Source organism: Salmo trutta, chromosome 12, assembly GCF_901001165.1.
Source record: "Salmo trutta chromosome 12, fSalTru1.1, whole genome shotgun sequence".
NCBI lineage: Eukaryota > Metazoa > Chordata > Actinopteri > Salmoniformes > Salmonidae > Salmo > Salmo trutta.
In genome coordinates this window covers 48208547-48226046 of record NC_042968.1, presented here as the reverse complement: position 1 = coordinate 48226046, position 17500 = coordinate 48208547, and the positions used below count along the sequence as shown (strand labels likewise).

The 17500-nt window shown below is 48.1% G+C and overlaps 1 protein-coding gene across 1 annotated transcript in view; it reads right to left on the bottom strand.

Annotated features, from left to right (window-relative positions):
* The window catches only part of slc7a10a (solute carrier family 7 member 10a), a 79353-nt gene that overhangs the window by 45852 nt on the left and 16001 nt on the right, over positions 1 to 17500 (bottom strand). The window contains exons 2-3 of the mRNA XM_029768619.1: positions 16282 to 16486; positions 11325 to 11476 (exon numbers count right to left, since the gene is read on the bottom strand). Coding sequence (XP_029624479.1) covers positions 11325 to 11476; positions 16282 to 16486 — 357 coding nt within the window. The remainder of the gene's footprint in view (positions 1 to 11324; positions 11477 to 16281; positions 16487 to 17500) is intronic.

Sequence of the window (17500 nt, the reverse complement as noted above, 5' to 3'; positions counted from 1 at the left end):
TGCAGAATTCGGCATGCAGTCTCAATTTGGTGTTTGTCCCATTTTGTGATTTCTTGGTTGGTGAGCGGACCCCAGACCTCACAACCATGAAGGGCAATGGGATCTATAACTGATTCAAGTATTTTTAGCCTGATCCTAATTTGCATTTCATCTCTCTCGACACAAGTGGAATCACATGTTCCATCTCAGTGAGTTTAGATGCATCACGACGTGGCTAATCAGAACAGCATGGCTGGGCTGGCTGAGGGCCTGTCTGGTGTCTACGTATCCCTCCACTCAGAGGGCTCTATTTTATCTGCTGCTGGAGGAGGTGATACACCTGGCAATCACCAGTGGGAGAGAGAGACACATTAAACTGAAACAGAGGAAACTTGTCCTAGTATTGAATCAGTTGTTTTTCTGTCTTACATATTATTATCCACACAGACCATAACAACAGAGTAGGGTGAAGTTACCCCCAAGACACTGGTCTTAGGTCAGTTTTTTTACATTTTAGTCATTTTGCAGACGCTCTTATCCAGAGCGACTTACAGTAGTGAATGCATACATTTCATTTCATGCATTTTTTTTTGTTTTTGTACTGGCCACCTCCGTGGGAATCGAACCCACAACCCTGGCATTACAAACACCATGCTCTACCAACTGAGCCACAGGGAAGACCTACTTCCTGTTCCCTGCTAATGGTTAAGGTTACGGTTGGGGAACCTGATCCCAGCTCTGTGCCTAAGGGGAAACGTCACCCCTGAAGCCATTAAAACAAAAACACAATCTCAGAGACTGTAAACACTTCCTTTGTTTCTGCTGATTGGTTTGCTTAACCAGCTTCAGTGTAGTGTAGTCCAGTGTAAGTATGTAACCACTTCCTGTATGAATGTGTTTAGTAACAGCAGCAGCAAGCTGGGATACAGCAGGGTGTCTGTCTCCTGGGAGAGGAGGGTGCACAGGGGTTAAAGGGGGGGGGGGGCGAAGGAGGCAGGGGAGGGTATGAGGGGACAGGAGAGGGGCTAGAGAGTGGGCAGGAAGAGGGGTAGAGGGGGGGCAGGAGAGGGGTAGAGGGGGGCAGGAAGAGGGGTAGAGAGGGGTAGAGAGGGAGCAGGAGAGGGGTAGAGGGGGGGCAGGAGAGGGGCAGAGGGGGGCAGGAGAGGGGTAGAGGGGGGCAGGAGAGGGGCAGGAGTGGGAGGGCAGGAGAGGGGTAGAGGAGGGTAGAGGGGGGGCAGGAGAGGAGTAGAGGAGGGTAGAGGGGGGGCAGGAGGAGGGCAGGAGAGGGGTAGAGGGGGGCAGGAGAGGGGCAGGAGTGGGGGGACAGGAGAGGGGTAGAGGAGGGTAGAGGGGGTGCAGAGGGGGGCAGGAGAGGGGTAGAGGAGGGTAGAGGGGGGACAGGAGAGGAGTAGAGGAGGGTAGAGGGGGGGCAGGAGGAGGGCAGGAGAGGGGTAGAGGGGGCAGGAGAGGGGCAGGAGTGGGGGGGCAGGAGAGGGGTAGAGGAGGGTAGAGGGGGGGCAGAGGGGGGCAGGAGAGGGGTAGAGGAGGGTAGAGGGGGGGCAGGAGGAGGGCAGGAGAGGGGTAGAGGGGGGCAGGAGAGGGGCAGGAGTGGGGGTGCAGGAGAGGAGTAGAGGAGGGTAGAGGGGGGGCAGGAGGAGGGCAGGAGAGGGGTAGAGGGGGGGCAGGAGGAGGGCAGGAGAGGGGTAGAGGGGGGGCAGGAGGAGGGCAGGAGAGGGGTAGAGGGGGGGCAGGAGGAGGGCAGGAGAGGGGTAGAGGGGGGGCAGGAGGAGGGCAGGAGAGGGGTAGAGGGGGGGCAGGAGGAGGGCAGGAGAGGGGTAGAGGGGTGCAGGGGGTTTGGGACAGCCACCCCTCCCTCTACTTCATCCATCACAGAAGTGCCGGGTCCCCAAAGAGTCTGTCAGACCCCCTAAACCCCCAAAACAAACTGCTTCCTCCCCAAAGAGAGTCTGTCAGACCCCCTAAACCCCCAAAACAAACTGCTTCCTCCCCAAAGAGGGGTTGTCAGTCCTCCTAAACCCCCCCAAAACAAACTGCTTCCTCCCCAAAGAGAGTCTGTCAGACCCCCTAAACCCCCAAAACAAACTGATCCTCCCCAAAGAGGGGTTGTCAGACCCCCTAAACCCCCAAAACAAACTGCTTCCTCCCCAAAGAGGGGTTGTCAGTCCTCCTAAACCCCCAAAACAAACTGCTTCCTCCCCAAAGAGGGGTTGTCAGTCCTCCTAAACCCCAAAACAAACTGCTTCCTCCCCAAAGAGGGGTTGTCAGTCCTCCTAAACCCCCCAAAACAAACTGCTTCCTCCCCAAAGAGGGGTTGTCAGACCCTCTAAACCCCCCCAAAACAAACTGCTTCCTCCCCAAAGAGGGGTTGTCAGTCCTCCTAAACCCCCCAAAACAAACTGCTTCCTCCCCAAAGAGGGGTTGTCAGACCCTCTAAACCCCCCCAAAACAAACTGCTTCCTCCCCAAAGAGGGGTTGTCAGTCCTCCTAAACCCCCCCAAAACAAACTGCTTCCTCCCCAAAGAGGGGTTGTCAGACCCCCTAACCCCCCCAAAACAAACTGCTTCCTCCCCAAAGAGGGGTTGTCAGACCCCCTAAACCCCCCAAAACAAACTGCTTCCTCCCCAAAGAGGGGTTGTCAGACCCCCTAAACCCCCAAAACAAACTGCTTCCTCCCCAAAGAGGGGTTGTCAGTCCCCCTAAACCCCCCAAAACAAACTGCTTCCTCCCCAAAGAGGGGTTGTCAGTCCCCCTAAACCCCCAAAACAAACTGCTTCCTCCCCAAAGAGGGGTTGTCAGACCCCCTAAACCCCCAAAACAAACTGCTTCCTCCCCAAAGAGGGGTTGTCAGACCCCCTAAACCCCCAAAACAAACTGCTTCCTCCCCAAAGAGGGGTTGTCAGACCCCCTAAACCCCCAAAACAAACTGCTTCCAACGCAGACAAATAAAACCCAGGGGACAAGACATGTCGCCGTATTCCCTATATGTTAGTGTACTACGATCCAAAAGTAGCGCACTACATAGGGAATAGTGTGCCATTTGGGGAAAAAACCCTGGCCTTTAAGAAGGGGCTCTTTCTGTCTGCCACCAGGTTGTTGGCACGTTGGTCCGGTGTCCCATTAACGCCAAACCGGGACAGTGTACTGAATGTTATGGCACCGGGAAAGGCCAGCCCGTCAAACCGGGTCAGTGTACAGAACGTTACGGCACCGGGAAAGGCCAGCCCGTCAGACCGGGTCAGTGTACAGAACATTATGGGAAAGGCCAGCCCGTCAGACCGGGTCAGTGTACAGAACATTATGGGAAAGGCCAGCCCGTCAGACCGGGTCAGTGTACAGAACATTATGGGAAAGGGCGTTTAGAACGTTTAGTATATTATCTCAGGGACACAGACGTCCTGAGGACTGAGGAGTTGTAGCTACTAAGACAGTAAGTCTACTGTTAAATGACTCTCTACTGTAAGTCTCTCTGGATAAGAGAGTCTGTTAAATGACTCTCTACTGTAAGTCTCTCTGGATAAGAGAGTCTGTTAAATGACTCTCTACTGTAAAAGTCTCTCTGGAGAAGAGAGTCTGTTAAATGACTCTCTACTGTAAAAGTCTCTCTGGAGAAGAGAGTCTGTTAAATGACTAAAATGTAAAAATGCTTGAGTGACTAGCAAGCTACAACAAGTTTTATATATATATATATATATATATATATATATATATATATATATATATATATATATAATGTATGCAATGACTAACATGACAAGAAGAACAGACGACGGCCTAACCAATTTAGAAATGCCACCTTATACATTCTACTACGACAACTTTCAAGAGGAAGTTTAAAGCCGAACTGAGTACCTGAATTATTTTACATTTGTAAAACAGGTTGTATTACTTTGTGGCTGTGCCAGCTAGTGACCACTCTGCAGAGCTGCCTACAGAACAAGATTCATGACAAAAAACGCTAACCTGCGTTGACTTGACTATGCAGGTATTGTAAAGGAGGAACTGTAAAGGAGGTATTGTAGAGGAGGTATTGTAGAGGAGGTATTGTAGAGGAGGTATTGTAAAGGAGGTATTGTAGAGGAGGTATTGTGAAGGAGGTATTGTAGAGGAGGTACTGTAGAGGAGGAACTGTAAAGGAGGTATTGTAAAGGAGGTATTGTAGAGGAGGAACTGTAAAGGAGGTATTGTAGAGGAGGTATTGTAGAGGAGGTACTGTAGAGGAGGTATTGTAGAGGAGGTACTGTAGAGGAGGTATTGTAGAGGAGGTATTGTAGAGGAGGTACTGTAGAGGAGGTATTGTAGAGGAGGTATTGTAGAGGAGGTTCTGTAGAGGAGGTATTGTAGAGGAGGTACTGTAGAGGAGGTATTGTAGAGGAGGTACTGTAGAGGAGGTATTGTAGAGGAGGTATTGTAGAGGAGGAACTGTAGAGGAGGTATTGTAGAGGAGGTATTGTAAACGAAGTATTGTAGAGGAGGAACTGTAGAGGAGGTATTGTAAAGGAGGTATTGTAAAGGAGGAACTGTAGAGGAGGTATTGTAGAGGAGGTATTGTAAAGGAGGTATTGTAAAGCAGGTACTGTAGAGGAGGTATTGTAAAGGAGGTATTGTAAAGCAGGTACTGTAGAGGAGGTATTGTAAAGGAGGTATTGTAAAGCAGGTACTGTAGAGGAGGTATTGTAAAGGAGGTATTGTAAAGCAGGTACTGTAGAGGAGGTATTGTAAAGGAGGTATTGTAAAGGAGGTATTGTAAAGGAGGAACTGTAAAGGAGGTACTGTAAAGGAGGTATTGTAAAGCAGGTACTGTAGAGGAGGTATTGTAAAGGAGGTATTGTAGAGGAGGTATTGTAGAGGAGGTACTGTAGAGGAGGTATTGTAGAGGAGGTATTGTAGAGGAGGTATTGTAAAGGAGGAACTGTAGAGGAGGTATTGTAGAGGAGGTATTGTAGAGGAGGAACTGTAAAGGAGGTATTGTAAAGGAGGTATTGTAGAGGAGGAACTGTAAAGGAGGTATTGTAGAGGAGGTACTGTAGAGGAGGTATTGTAGAGGAGGTATTGTAGAGGAGGTATTGTAGAGGAGGTATTGTGAAGGAGGTATTGTAGAGGAGGTATTGTAGAGGAGGTATTGTAGAGGAGGAACTGTAAAGGAGGTATTGTAAAGGAGGTATTGTAGAGGAGGAACTGTAAAGGAGGTATTGTAGAGGAGGTACTGTAGAGGAGGTATTGTAGAGGAGGTACTGTAAAGGAGGTATTGTAGAGGAGGTACTGTAGAGGAGGTACTGTAGAGGAGGTATTGTAGAGGAGGAACTGTAAAGGAGGTATTCTAGAGGAGGTACTGTAGAGGAGGTATTGTAGAGGAGGTATTGTAGAGGAGGTACTGTAGAGGAGGTATTGTAGAGGAGGTATTGTAGAGGAGGTTCTGTAGAGGAGGTATTGTAGAGGAGGTTCTGTAGAGGAGGTATTGTAGAGGAGGTACTGTAGAGGAGGTATTGTAAAGGAGGTATTGTAAAGCAGGTACTGTAGAGGAGGTATTGTAAAGGAGGTATTGTAAAGGAGGAACTGTAGAGGAGGTATTGTAGAGGAGGTATTGTAAAGGAGGTATTGTAAAGGAGGTATTGTAAAGCAGGTACTGTAGAGGAGGTATTGTAAAGGAGGTATTGTAAAGGAGGAACTGTAGAGGAGGTATTGTAGAGGAGGTATTGTAAAGGAGGTATTGTAAAGGAGGAACTGTAAAGGAGGTACTGTAAAGGAGGTATTGTAAAGCAGGTACTGTAGAGGAGGTATTGTAAAGGAGGTATTGTAGAGGAGGTATTGTAGAGGAGGTACTGTAGAGGAGGTATTGTAGAGGAGGTATTGTAGAGGAGGTATTGTAGAGGAGGTATTGTAGTGGAGGTATTGTAGAGGAGGTATTGTAGTGGAGGTTCTGTAGAGGAGGTATTGTAGAGGAGGTTCTGTAGAGGAGGTATTGTAGAGGAGGTACTGTAGAGGAGGTACTGTAGAGGAGGTATTGTAAAAGAGGTATTGTAAAGGAGGTATTGTAAAGGAGGTATTGTAAAGGAGGAACTGTAAAGGAGGTACTGTAAAGGAGGTATTGTAAAGCAGGTACTGTAGAGGAGGTATTGTAAAGGAGGTATTGTAGAGGAGGTATTGTAGAGGAGGTACTGTAGAGGAGGTATTGTAGAGGAGGTATTGTAGAGGAGGTATTGTAGAGGAGGTATTGTAGAGGAGGTACTGTAGAGAAGGTATTGTAGTGGAGGTATTGTAGAGGAGGTATTGTAGTGGAGGTTCTGTAGAGGAGGTATTGTAGAGGAGGTACTGTAGAGGAGGTACTGTAGAGGAGGTATTGTAAAAGAGGTATTGTAAAGGAGGTATTGTAAAGCAGGTAGTGTAGAGGAGGTATTGTAAAGGAGGTATTGTAAAGGAGGAACTGTAGAGGAGGTATTGTAAAGGAGGTATTGTAAAGGAGGAACTGTAAAGGAGGTATTGTAGAGGAGGTATTGTAAAGGAGGTATTGTAAAGGAGGTATTGTAAAGGAGGTACTGTGAAGGAGGTATTGTAAAGGAGGTATTGTAGAGGAGGTATTGTGAAGGAGGTATTGTAGAGGAGGTATTGTAGAGGAGGTTCTGTAGAGGAGGTACTGTAAAGGAGGTTCTGTAGAGGAGGTATTGTAGAGGAGGTTCTGTAGAGGAGGTATTGTAGAGGAGGTATTGTGAAGGAGGTACTGTAGAGAAGGTACTGTAGAGGAGGTTCTGTAGAGGAGGTTCTGTAGAGGAGGTTCTGTAGAGGAGGTATTGTAGAGGAGGTATTGTAGAGGAGGTATTGTAGAGGAGGTATTGTAAAGGAGGTATTGTAGAGGAGGTATTGTAGAGGAGGTATTGTAGAGGAGGTATTGTAGAGGAGGTATTGTAGAGGAGGTATTGTAGAGGAGGTACTGTAGAGGAGGTATTGTAGAGGAGGTATTGTAGAGGAGGTACTGTAGAGGAGGTACTGTAGAGGAGGTATTGTAGAGGAGGTATTGTAAAGGAGGTATTGTAAAGGAGGTATTGTAGAGGAGGTATTGTAGAGGAGGTATTGTAGAGGAGGTATTGTAGAGGAGGTACTGTAGAGGAGGTATTGTAGAGGAGGTATTGTAGAGGAGGTACTGTAGAGGAGGTATTGTAAAGGAGGTATTGTAGAGGAGGTATTGTAAAGGAGGTATTGTAAAGGAGGTATTGTAGAGGAGGTATTGTAGAGGAGGTATTGTAGAGGAGGTATTGTAGAGGAGGTATTGTAAAGGAGGTATTGTAGAGGAGGTATTGTAGAGGAGGTATTGTAGAGGAGGTATTGTAAAGGAGGTATTGTGTATCTAGAAGAGATATATCAGTTGTAAACAGTCGGAATGTCAAATAGCCAATAGGGTCGTGGCCGTCCCCGCGCGTCCCTCCAGGGTTGGTTAGTAGGGTCGCGCCCCGCCCACTTTCTCCTGCCTGTCACCCAGTGACAAGGGTGTCATAGCAACTGTCACGGCAACCGTGGAAACAATACACAATGGCCTTGAGGACACGACCTTCTGTCATCGGTGGAGTCAAAGGCTGGTACCATTACGTAGTCTGATACACACACACACACACACACACACACACACACACACACACACACACACACACACACACGGGTCAGGTCAGGTCCCAACACAGGGGCTCGTCCCCCTTCCACCCCGCCCCACATACACACACTGGTCCGCAGAAAGTCATTCAGTGAACACACACACACACACACACACACACACACACACACACACACACACACACACACACACACACACACACACACACACACACACAATTACGTAGTCTGACACACACACACTGATCAGGTGATTGAGGGCCAGCAACACAGGGGCTCGTCTCCACCCCTCCACACACACACACACACGCACACGCGCCTGCCCTGGGACGCCGAAGCAAAAGGGGGCTGGTATGCTAACTAACACACACACACACATCGCATACCCGCCACGGAAAGTCCTGCGATGACATCCAGGGAAGACACGCACGCACGCACACACACACACACACACACACCACAGAAAGTCCTGCACTGACATCCAGGGAACACACGCTTGCACCACGTCTGGCAGGTTAAAGAAAGTCAAAGGCTTCACATTCTGTCTCCAGAAATAGAGCTGCATCGCCACTACACCTTCAACGTGCCGAGGTCACAGGCATATGGTGTTATGGCAACGCAGTGGGCTGGACCGCACACACACACATACACTACACACACTACACAAACACACACAGACATAAACACACACTATACACACACACACACACACACACACACACACACACACACACACACACACACACACCTTCCTCCAACCCTGCTCCATCCGGTTTAGACAAGCTCAAACCAGCAGCTGACAGACAGACAGACAGACAGACAGACAGGCAGGCAGGCAGGCAGGCAGGCAGCCAGACAGACAGACAGACAGACAGACAGACAGACAGACAGACAGACAGACAGACAGACAGACAGACACCGACAGGCAGACAGGCAGACAGGCAGACAGGCAGACAGGCAGACAGGCAGACAAACAGACACAGACAGACAGACAGACAGACAGACAGACAGACAGACAGACAGACAGACAGACAGACAGACAGACAGACAGACAGGCAGGCAGGCAGGCAGGCAGGCAGGACCTCAACCCTCATTAGATATGATGCCACTACACGCTGACTACAATAGTCATTATTGTACTATACTACTACTAAATAGTCATTATTATACTATACTACTACTAAATCTTATACTATACTTCCACTAATCTCATTGCAACTCCCCTCCAAGTCTCCGACCACTACCTTGTATCCTTTTCCCTCTCGCTCTCATCCAACACTTCTCACTCTGCCCCTACTCGGATGGTATTGCGCCGTCGCAACCTTCGCTCTCTCTCTCCCGCTACTCTCTCCTCTTCCATCCTATCATCTCTTCCCTCTGCTCAAACCTTCTCCAACCTATCTCCTGATTTTGCCTCCTCAACCCTCCTCTCCTCCCTCTCTGCATCCTTTGATTTTCTCTGTCCCCTATCCTCCAGGCCGGCTCGGTCCTCCCCTCCTGCTCCGTGGCTCGACGACTCACTGCGAGCTCACAGAACAGGGCTCCGGGCAGCCGAGCGGAAATGGAGGAAAACTCGCCTCCCTGCGGACCTGGCATCCTTTCACGCCCTCCTCTCTACATTTTCCTCTTCTGTCTCTGCTGCTAAAGCCACTTTCTACCACTCTAAATTCCAAGCATCTGCCTCTAACCCTAGGAAGCTCTTTGCTACCTTCTCCTCCCTCCTGAATACTCCTCCCCCTCCCCCCCCCCTCCCTCTCTGCGGATGACTTCGTCAACCATTTTGAAAAGAAGGTTGATGACATCCGATCCTCGTTTGCTAAGTCAAACGACACCGCTGGTCCTGCTCACACTGCCCTACCCTGTGCTTTGACCTCTTTCTCCCCTCTCTCTCCAGATGAAATCTCGCGTCTTGTGACGGCCGGCTGCCCAACAACCTGCCCACTTGACCCTATCCCCTCCTCTCTTCTCCAGACCATTTCCGGAAACCTTCTCCCCTACCTCACCTCGCTCATCAACTCATCCTTGACCCCTGGCTATGTCCCTTCCGTCTTCAAGAGAGCGAGAGTTGCACCCCTTCTGAAAAAACCTACACTCGATCCCTCCGATGTCAACAACTACAGACCAGTATCCCTTCTTTCTTTTCTCCCCAAAACTCTTGAACGTGCCGTCCTTGGCCAGCTTTCTTGCTATCTCTCTCAGAATGACCTTCTTGATCCTAATCAGTCAGGTTTCAAGACTGGGCATTCAACTGAGACTGCTCTTCTCTGTGTCACGGAGGCTCTCCGCACTGCTAAAGCTAACTCTCTCTCCTCTGCTCTCATCCTTCTAGACCTATCTGCTGCCTTTGATACTGTGAACCATCAGATCCTCCTCTCCACCCTCTCCCGAGCTGGGCATCGCTTGGATTGCGTCCTACCTGACAGGTCGCTCCTACCAGGTGGCGTGGCGAGAATCTGTCTCCGCACCACGTGCTCTCACCACTGGTGTCCCCCAGGGCTCTGTTCTAGGCCCTCTCCTATTCTCACTAAACACCAAGTCACTTGGCTCTGTCATATCCTCACATGGTCTCTCCTATCATTGCTATGCAGACGACACACAATTAATCTTCTCCTTTCCCCCTTCTGATAACCAGGTGGCGAATCGCATCTCTGCATGTCTGGCAGACATATCAGTGTGGATGACGGATCACCACCTCAAGCTGAACCTCGGCAAGACGGAACTGCTCTTCCTCCCGGGGAAGGACTGCCCGTCCCATGATCTCACCATCACGGTTGACAACTCCCTTGTGTCCTCCTCCCAGAGTGCTAAGAGCCTCGGCGTGACCCTGGACAACACCCTGTCGTTCTCGACTAACATCAAGGCGGTGACCCGATCCTGTAGGTTCATGCTCTACAACATTCGCAGAGTACGACCCTGCCTCACACAGGAAGTGGCGCAGGTCCTAGTCCAGGCACTTGTCATCTCCCGTCTGGATTACTGCAACTCGCTGTTGGCTGGGCTCCCTGCCTGTGCCATTAAACCCCTACAACTCATCCAGAACGCCGCAGCCCGTCTGGTGTTCAACCTTCCCAAGTTCTCTCACGTCACCCCGCTCCTCCGCTCTCTCCACTGGCTTCCAGTTGAAGCTCGCATCCGCTACAAGTCCATGGTGCTTGCCTACGGAGCTGTGAGGGGAACGGCACCTCCGTACCTTCAGGCTCTGATCAGGCCCAACACCCAAACAAGGGCACTGCGTTCATCCACCTCTGGCCTGCTCGCCTCCCTACCTCTGAGGAAGCACAGTTCCCGCTCAGCCCAGTCAAAACTGTTCGCTGCTCTGGCACCCCAATGGTGGAACAAGCTCCCTCCCGACGCCAGGACAGCGGAGTCAATCACCACCTTCCGGAGACACCTGAAACCCCACCTCTTTAAGGAATACCTGGGATAGGATAAAGTAATCCTTCTAACCCCCCCCTAAAAGATATAGATGTACTATTGTAAAGTGGTTGTTCCACTGGATATCATAAGGTGAATGCACCAATTTGTAAGTCGCTCTGGATAAGAGCGTCTGCTAAATGACGTAAATGTAAATGTAATGTAAATAGTAATTATTATACTATACTACTATTAAATAGTAAATATTATACTATACTACTATTAAATAGTAATTATTATACTGTACTACTATTAAATAGTCATTACTATTCTGTATTACAACTAAATAGTGTTTATTATTGTGGACTTACATATGCAGATGCTGGAGAGAAGCCTAGTGGCCAAGTATGGAGCAACACAGTTCTGGAAGACCGGCTGCAGGACATAGTTGGAGAAGGTGAGAGCTATGACAGCCAGCGTGGTGGGGTACATGATGAGAACAGCACTCCATAGGAGCAGGAACCTATTGGAAGACAACATATATACTGTTAAAACTATATATATATATATATATATATATATATATATATATATAGTATATATATATTATATATATATATATATATATTATATATACAGTATATATATATATACTGTATATACATATATATATACTGTATATACATATATGTATATATATATATATATATATATATATGTATATATATACGTATATACTATATATATATATATACATATATATACTATATATATATATATATATATACACAGTATATATATACTGTATATACATATATACACACATATATATATATATATATATATATACCTTATACTGTATGTAGACAGCCAGGGTGACGTGGTCAAAATATGCATAGACTGTAGACTGTACATTGTTTATATTGTATGGCAGCTGTGGAGAGTGCTGGGGAAAACTCAAAAAAACATATTTGACATTTTTTTCCATGAACTCAGAGAGTCTCCTGCCTCGGAGACCTAAGTGACATCTTTGTGGACTCAGGCTCTCACTCGTAACGAGTGTCATGGAGACTACCAGTACAATTTATATCTAATCCACTTACACATTAAAACACAGCCTTTTTTTTTTTACATGATTACTGGTAAACATGTAGAGGATTGCGTAAGTTAGAGTAGCAGTGATCCAGAGTTTCGCCAGCCAGTGACAATAACTGAATTCTCTTGGGAGATAATACGGACGGCATTTGATTGTGAGGAATTCTAAGTCCGGTGAACAGAAGGACTTGAGTTCCTGTATGTTGTTACAATTACACCATGAGTCGTTAATCATGAAACATACACCCCCCCCCCCCCCCGCCTTTCTTCTTCCATGAGAGATGTTTGATCCTGTCGGCGCGATGCACAAAGAATCCCGGTGGCTGTACCGACTCCGACAGCATGTCCCCAGAGAGCCATGTTTCCGTGAAACAGAGTCTGTTACAATCTCGAGGGTCTCTCTGGAAAGCAACCCTAGCCCTAATTCTGTCTGACTTGTTATCGAGAGACTGGACATTGGGGCGGTGGTTGGTGTGCCCCGCCTCCGAAGTCTGACCAGAAGGCCGCTCCGTCTACCTCTCCTGCGGCAACTTTGTTTTGGGTCAGCCTCTTGGGTGGTTCGAACGAAGGATCCATTTCGGGAAAGTCGTATTCCTGGTCGTAAAGCTGGTAAGTTGACGTCTTTATGATATACAGTAGTTCTTCTTCGGCTGTATGTATTAACACTTAAGATTTTCTGGACTAACAATGTAAGAAATAATTCAATAATATATATCTGGTCCTGTTGGAGCCTGTGATCTCTGGTCCTGTTGGAGCCTGGGATATCTGGTCCTGTTGGAGCCTGGGATATCTGGTCCTGTTGGAGCCTGGGATATCTGGTCCTGTTGGAGCCTGGGATATCTAGTCCTGTTGGAGCCTGTGATATCTGGTCCTGTTGGAGCCTGTGATATCTGGTCCTGTTGGAGCCTGTGATCTCTGGTCCTGTTGGAGCCTGTGATCTCTGGTCCTGTTGGAGCCTGGGATATCTGGTCCTGTTGGAGCCTGGGATATCTAGTCCTGTTGGAGCCTGGGATTTCTGGTCCTGTTGGAGCCTGGGATATCTGGTCCTGTTGGAGCCTGGGATATCTGGTCCTGTTGGAGCCTGGGATATCTGGTCCTGTTGGAGCCTGTGATATCTGATCCTGTTGGAGCCTGGGATATCTGGTCCTGTTGGAGCCTGGGATATCTGGTCCTGTTGGAGCCTGGGATATCTGGTCCTGTTGGAGCCTGTGATATCTAGTCCTGTTGGAGCCTGTGATATCTGGTCCTGTTGGAGCCTGGGATATCTGGTCCTGTTGGAGCCTGGGGTATCTGGTCCTGTTGGAGCCTGTGATATCTAGTCCTGTTGGAGCCTGTGATATCTGGTCCTGTTGGAGCCTGTGATATCTGGTCCTGTTGGAGCCTGGGATATCTGGTCCTGTTGGAGCCTGTGATATCTGGTCCTGTTGGAGCCTGGGATATCTGGTCCTGTTGGAGCCTGTGATATCTGGTCCTGTTGGAGCCTGGGATATCTGGTCCTGTTGGAGCCTGTGATATCTGGTCCTGTTGGAGCCTGTTGGAGCCTGGGATATCTGGTCTTGTTGGAGCCTGGGATATCTGGTCCTGTTGGAGCCTGTGATATCTGGTCCTGTTGGAGCCTGTGATATCTGGTCCTGTTGGAGCCTGGGATATCTGGTTCTGTTGGAGCCTGGGATATCTGGTCCTGTTGGAGCCTGTGATATCTGGTCCTGTTGGAGCCTGGGATATCTGTTCCTGTTGGAGCCTGTGATATCTGGTCCTGTTGGAGCCTGTTGGAGCCTGTGATATCTGGTCCTGTTGGAGCCTGGGATATCTGGTCCTGTTGGAGCCTGGGATATCTAGTCCTGTTGGAGCCTGTGATATCTGGTCCTGTTGGAGCCTGTTGGAGCCTGTGATATCTGGTCCTGTTGGAGCCTGGGAAATCTGTTCCTGTTGGAGCCTGGGATATCTGTTCCTGTTGGAGCCTGGGATATCTGTTCCTGTTGGAGCCTGTGATATCTGGTCCTGTTGGAGCCTGGGATATCTGGTCCTGTTGGAGCCTGGGATATCTGGTCCTGTTGGAGCCTGGGATATCTGGTCCTGTTGGAGCCTGTGATATCTGGTCCTGTTGGAGCCTGGGATATCTGGTCCTGTTGGAGCCTGGGATATCTGGTCCTGTTGGAGCCTGTGATATCTGGTCCTGTTGGAGCCTGGGATATCTGTTCCTGTTGGAGCCTGGGATATCTGTTCCTGTTGGAGCCTGTGATATCTGGTCCTGTTGGAGCCTGTGATATCTGGTCCTGTTGGAGCCTGGGATATCTGGTCCTGTTGGAGCCTGGGATATCTGGTCCTGTTGGAGCCTGTGATATCTGGTCCTGTTGGAGCCTGTGATATCTGGTCCTGTTGGAGCCTGTGATATCTGGTCCTGTTGGAGCCTGTGATATCTGGTCCTGTTGGAGCCTGTGATATCTGGTCCTGTTGGAGCCTGTAATATCTGGTCCTGTTGGAGCCTGTGATATCTGGTCCTGTTGGAGCCTGTGATATCTGGTCCTGTTGGAGTCTGTGATGTCTGTTCCTGATGGAGCCTGTGATATCTGGTCCTGTTGGAGCCTGTTGGAGCCTGTGATATCTGGTCCTGTTGGAGCCTGTGATATCTGGTCCTGTTGGAGCCTGGGATATCTGGTTCTGTTGGAGCCTGGGATATCTGGTCCTGTTGGAGCCTGTGATATCTGGTCCTGTTGGAGCCTGTGATATCTGGTCCTGTTGGAGCCTGTGATATCTGGTCCTGTTGGAGCCTGTGATATCTGGTCCTGTTGGAGCCTGTGATATCTGGTCCTGTTGGAGCCTGTAATATCTGGTCCTGTTGGAGCCTGTGATATCTGGTCCTGTTGGAGCCTGTGATATCTGGTCCTGTTGGAGTCTGTGATGTCTGTTCCTGATGGAGCCTGTGATATCTGGTCCTGTTGGAGCCTGTTGGAGCCTGTGATATCTGGTCCTGTTGGAGCCTGTGATATCTGGTCCTGTTGGAGCCTGGGATATCTGGTTCTGTTGGAGCCTGGGATATCTGGTCCTGTTGGAGCCTGTGATATCTGGTCCTGTTGGAGCCTGTGATATCTGGTCCTGTTGGAGCCTGGGATATCTGGTCCTGTTGGAGCCTGGGATATCTAGTCCTGTTGGAGCACATGATATCTGGTCCTGTTGACCCGAAAGAGCAAACGTTCTAAACCAGCTCATGAAAAGGAGAGAGCCAAGATCCAACGACAGGAAACACTGCAAACATACTGAGGTGGCAAATAGGGGGCAATGTCACTCCAACAATACGACTCAATTCATCCTTAACCGGCAAATTAATTAACAAAAAACAAATGTCAAACCCCAATAGAATTGTTCCAAAAGTTGCTTAAATGTCCGAAAAGAAAACACATTTTGTATACAGTGGCATTCGGAAAGTAATCAGACCCCTGACTTTTTCCATATTTTGTTACATTACAGCCTTATTCTAAAATGGATTTAAAAACATCTACATACAATACCCCATAAAAACAAAGCAAAAACAGGTTTTTAGAAATTTGAGCACATTAAATAAAATAAAATAAAAATGGCAATATTACATTTACATAAGTATTCAGACCCTTTACTCAGTACTTTGTTGAAGCACCTTTGGCAGTAATTACAGCCTTGAGTATTCTTGGGTATGACGCTACAAGCTTTGCACACCTGTATTTGGGGAGTTTCTCCCATTCTTCTCTGCAGATCCTCTCACTAGTCCACGTTGTAGTCAGATTAATCCTGTTCGTCTATTCATTAGTCCACGTTGTAGTCAGATTAATCCTGCCAGTCTTTTCACTAGTCCACGTTGTAGTCAGATTAATCCTGCCAGTCTTTTCACTAGTCCACGTTGTAGTCAGATTAATCCAAACCAGTCTTTTCACTAGTCCACGTTGTAGTCAGATTAATCCTAACCAGTCTTTTCACTAGTCCACGTTGTAGTCAGATTAATCCTGCCAGTCTTCTCACTAGTCCACGTTGTAGTCAGATGAAACAATAATAGCTCTATATGTTTTACTAGATGTGTTTTAATTGTCAATTTACCAACATTTCTGAAAATGTATATATCGCGTTTTGGAATGAAATTCCTTCCCTTCTACACTGAGACGGGGCCTTTGGACATTTCTGATAAAAACCTGGGAATTCTGGGAAAGTTTCTGGATTGTTCCCTAATCAGGATTGTGGATGTAAAAAAATAGAGACACGTACCCCACCAGTCCTCCGAATATCTCTGTGACGTAAGAGTAGTCTCCTCCTGACTTGGGAATGGTGACCCCCAGCTCAGCGTAACACATGGAGCCCAAAGCACAGATGCCTCCTCCACACACCCATACGATAAGGGACAGACCCACCGAACCAGCATGCTCCAGCACCCCCTTAGGAGAGATGAATATCCCCGAACCAATGATGTTACCTGGGGGAGTGGAGAACGAGAGAGAGAGAGAGAGAGAGACACAGAGAGAGAGAGACAGAGAGAGAGAGAGAGAGAGAGACACAGAGAGAGAGAGAGAGAGAGAGAGAGAGAGAGAGAGAGAGAGACAGAGAGAGAGAGAGAGAGAGAGAGACACAGAGACAGAGAGAGAGAGAGAGAGAGAGAGAGAGAGAGAGAGAGAGAGAGAGAGAGAGACAGAGAGAGAGACAGAGAGAGACAGAGAGACAGAGAGACAGAGAGAGAGGGAGAGAGAGAGGGAGAGAGAGAGACACAGAGAGAGAGAGAGAGAGAGACACAGAGAGAGAGAGAGAGAGAGAGATACGTTAGTATCAGGTATAGTAGTTTCCTATGGTCTTCAATAACCTTCCAGTCCTGTCCCCCTTGTTGTGAGAGAGAAGAAGAACTTTAATAACCTCCCAGTCCTGTCCACTTTGTTGTGAGAGAGAAGAAGAACTTCAACAACCTCCCAGTACTGTCCCCCTTGTTGTGAGAGAGAAGAAGTACTTCAATAACCTCCCAGTCCTGTCCACTTTGTTGTGAGAGAGAAGAAGAACTTCAATAACCTCCCAGTCCTGTCCCCTTTGTTGTGAGAGAGAAGAAGAACACTGTGAGGGAGAAGAAGAACTTCAATAACCTCCCAGTCCTGTCCCCTTTGTTGTGAGAGAGAAGAAGAACACTGTGAGGGAGAAGAAGAACTTCAATAACCTCCCAGTCCTGTCCCCTTTGTTGTGAGAGAGAAGAAGAACACAGTGGAGAAAAACATTCATATGAACTCTAATAGTTGGTCTTCCACAACCTCCCAGTCCTGTCCACCTGTTGTGAGAGAGAAGAAGAACTTCAATAACCTCCCAGTCCTGTACACTTGTTGTGAGAGAGAAGAAGAACTTCAATAACCTCCCAGTCCTGTCCACTTGTTTTTATAGTTGGAGGGGGGGTTGTTTATCAAGACAGAAATCTGTTTTCTGTTATCAATTTGATAAACACCCCCCTAGTCAT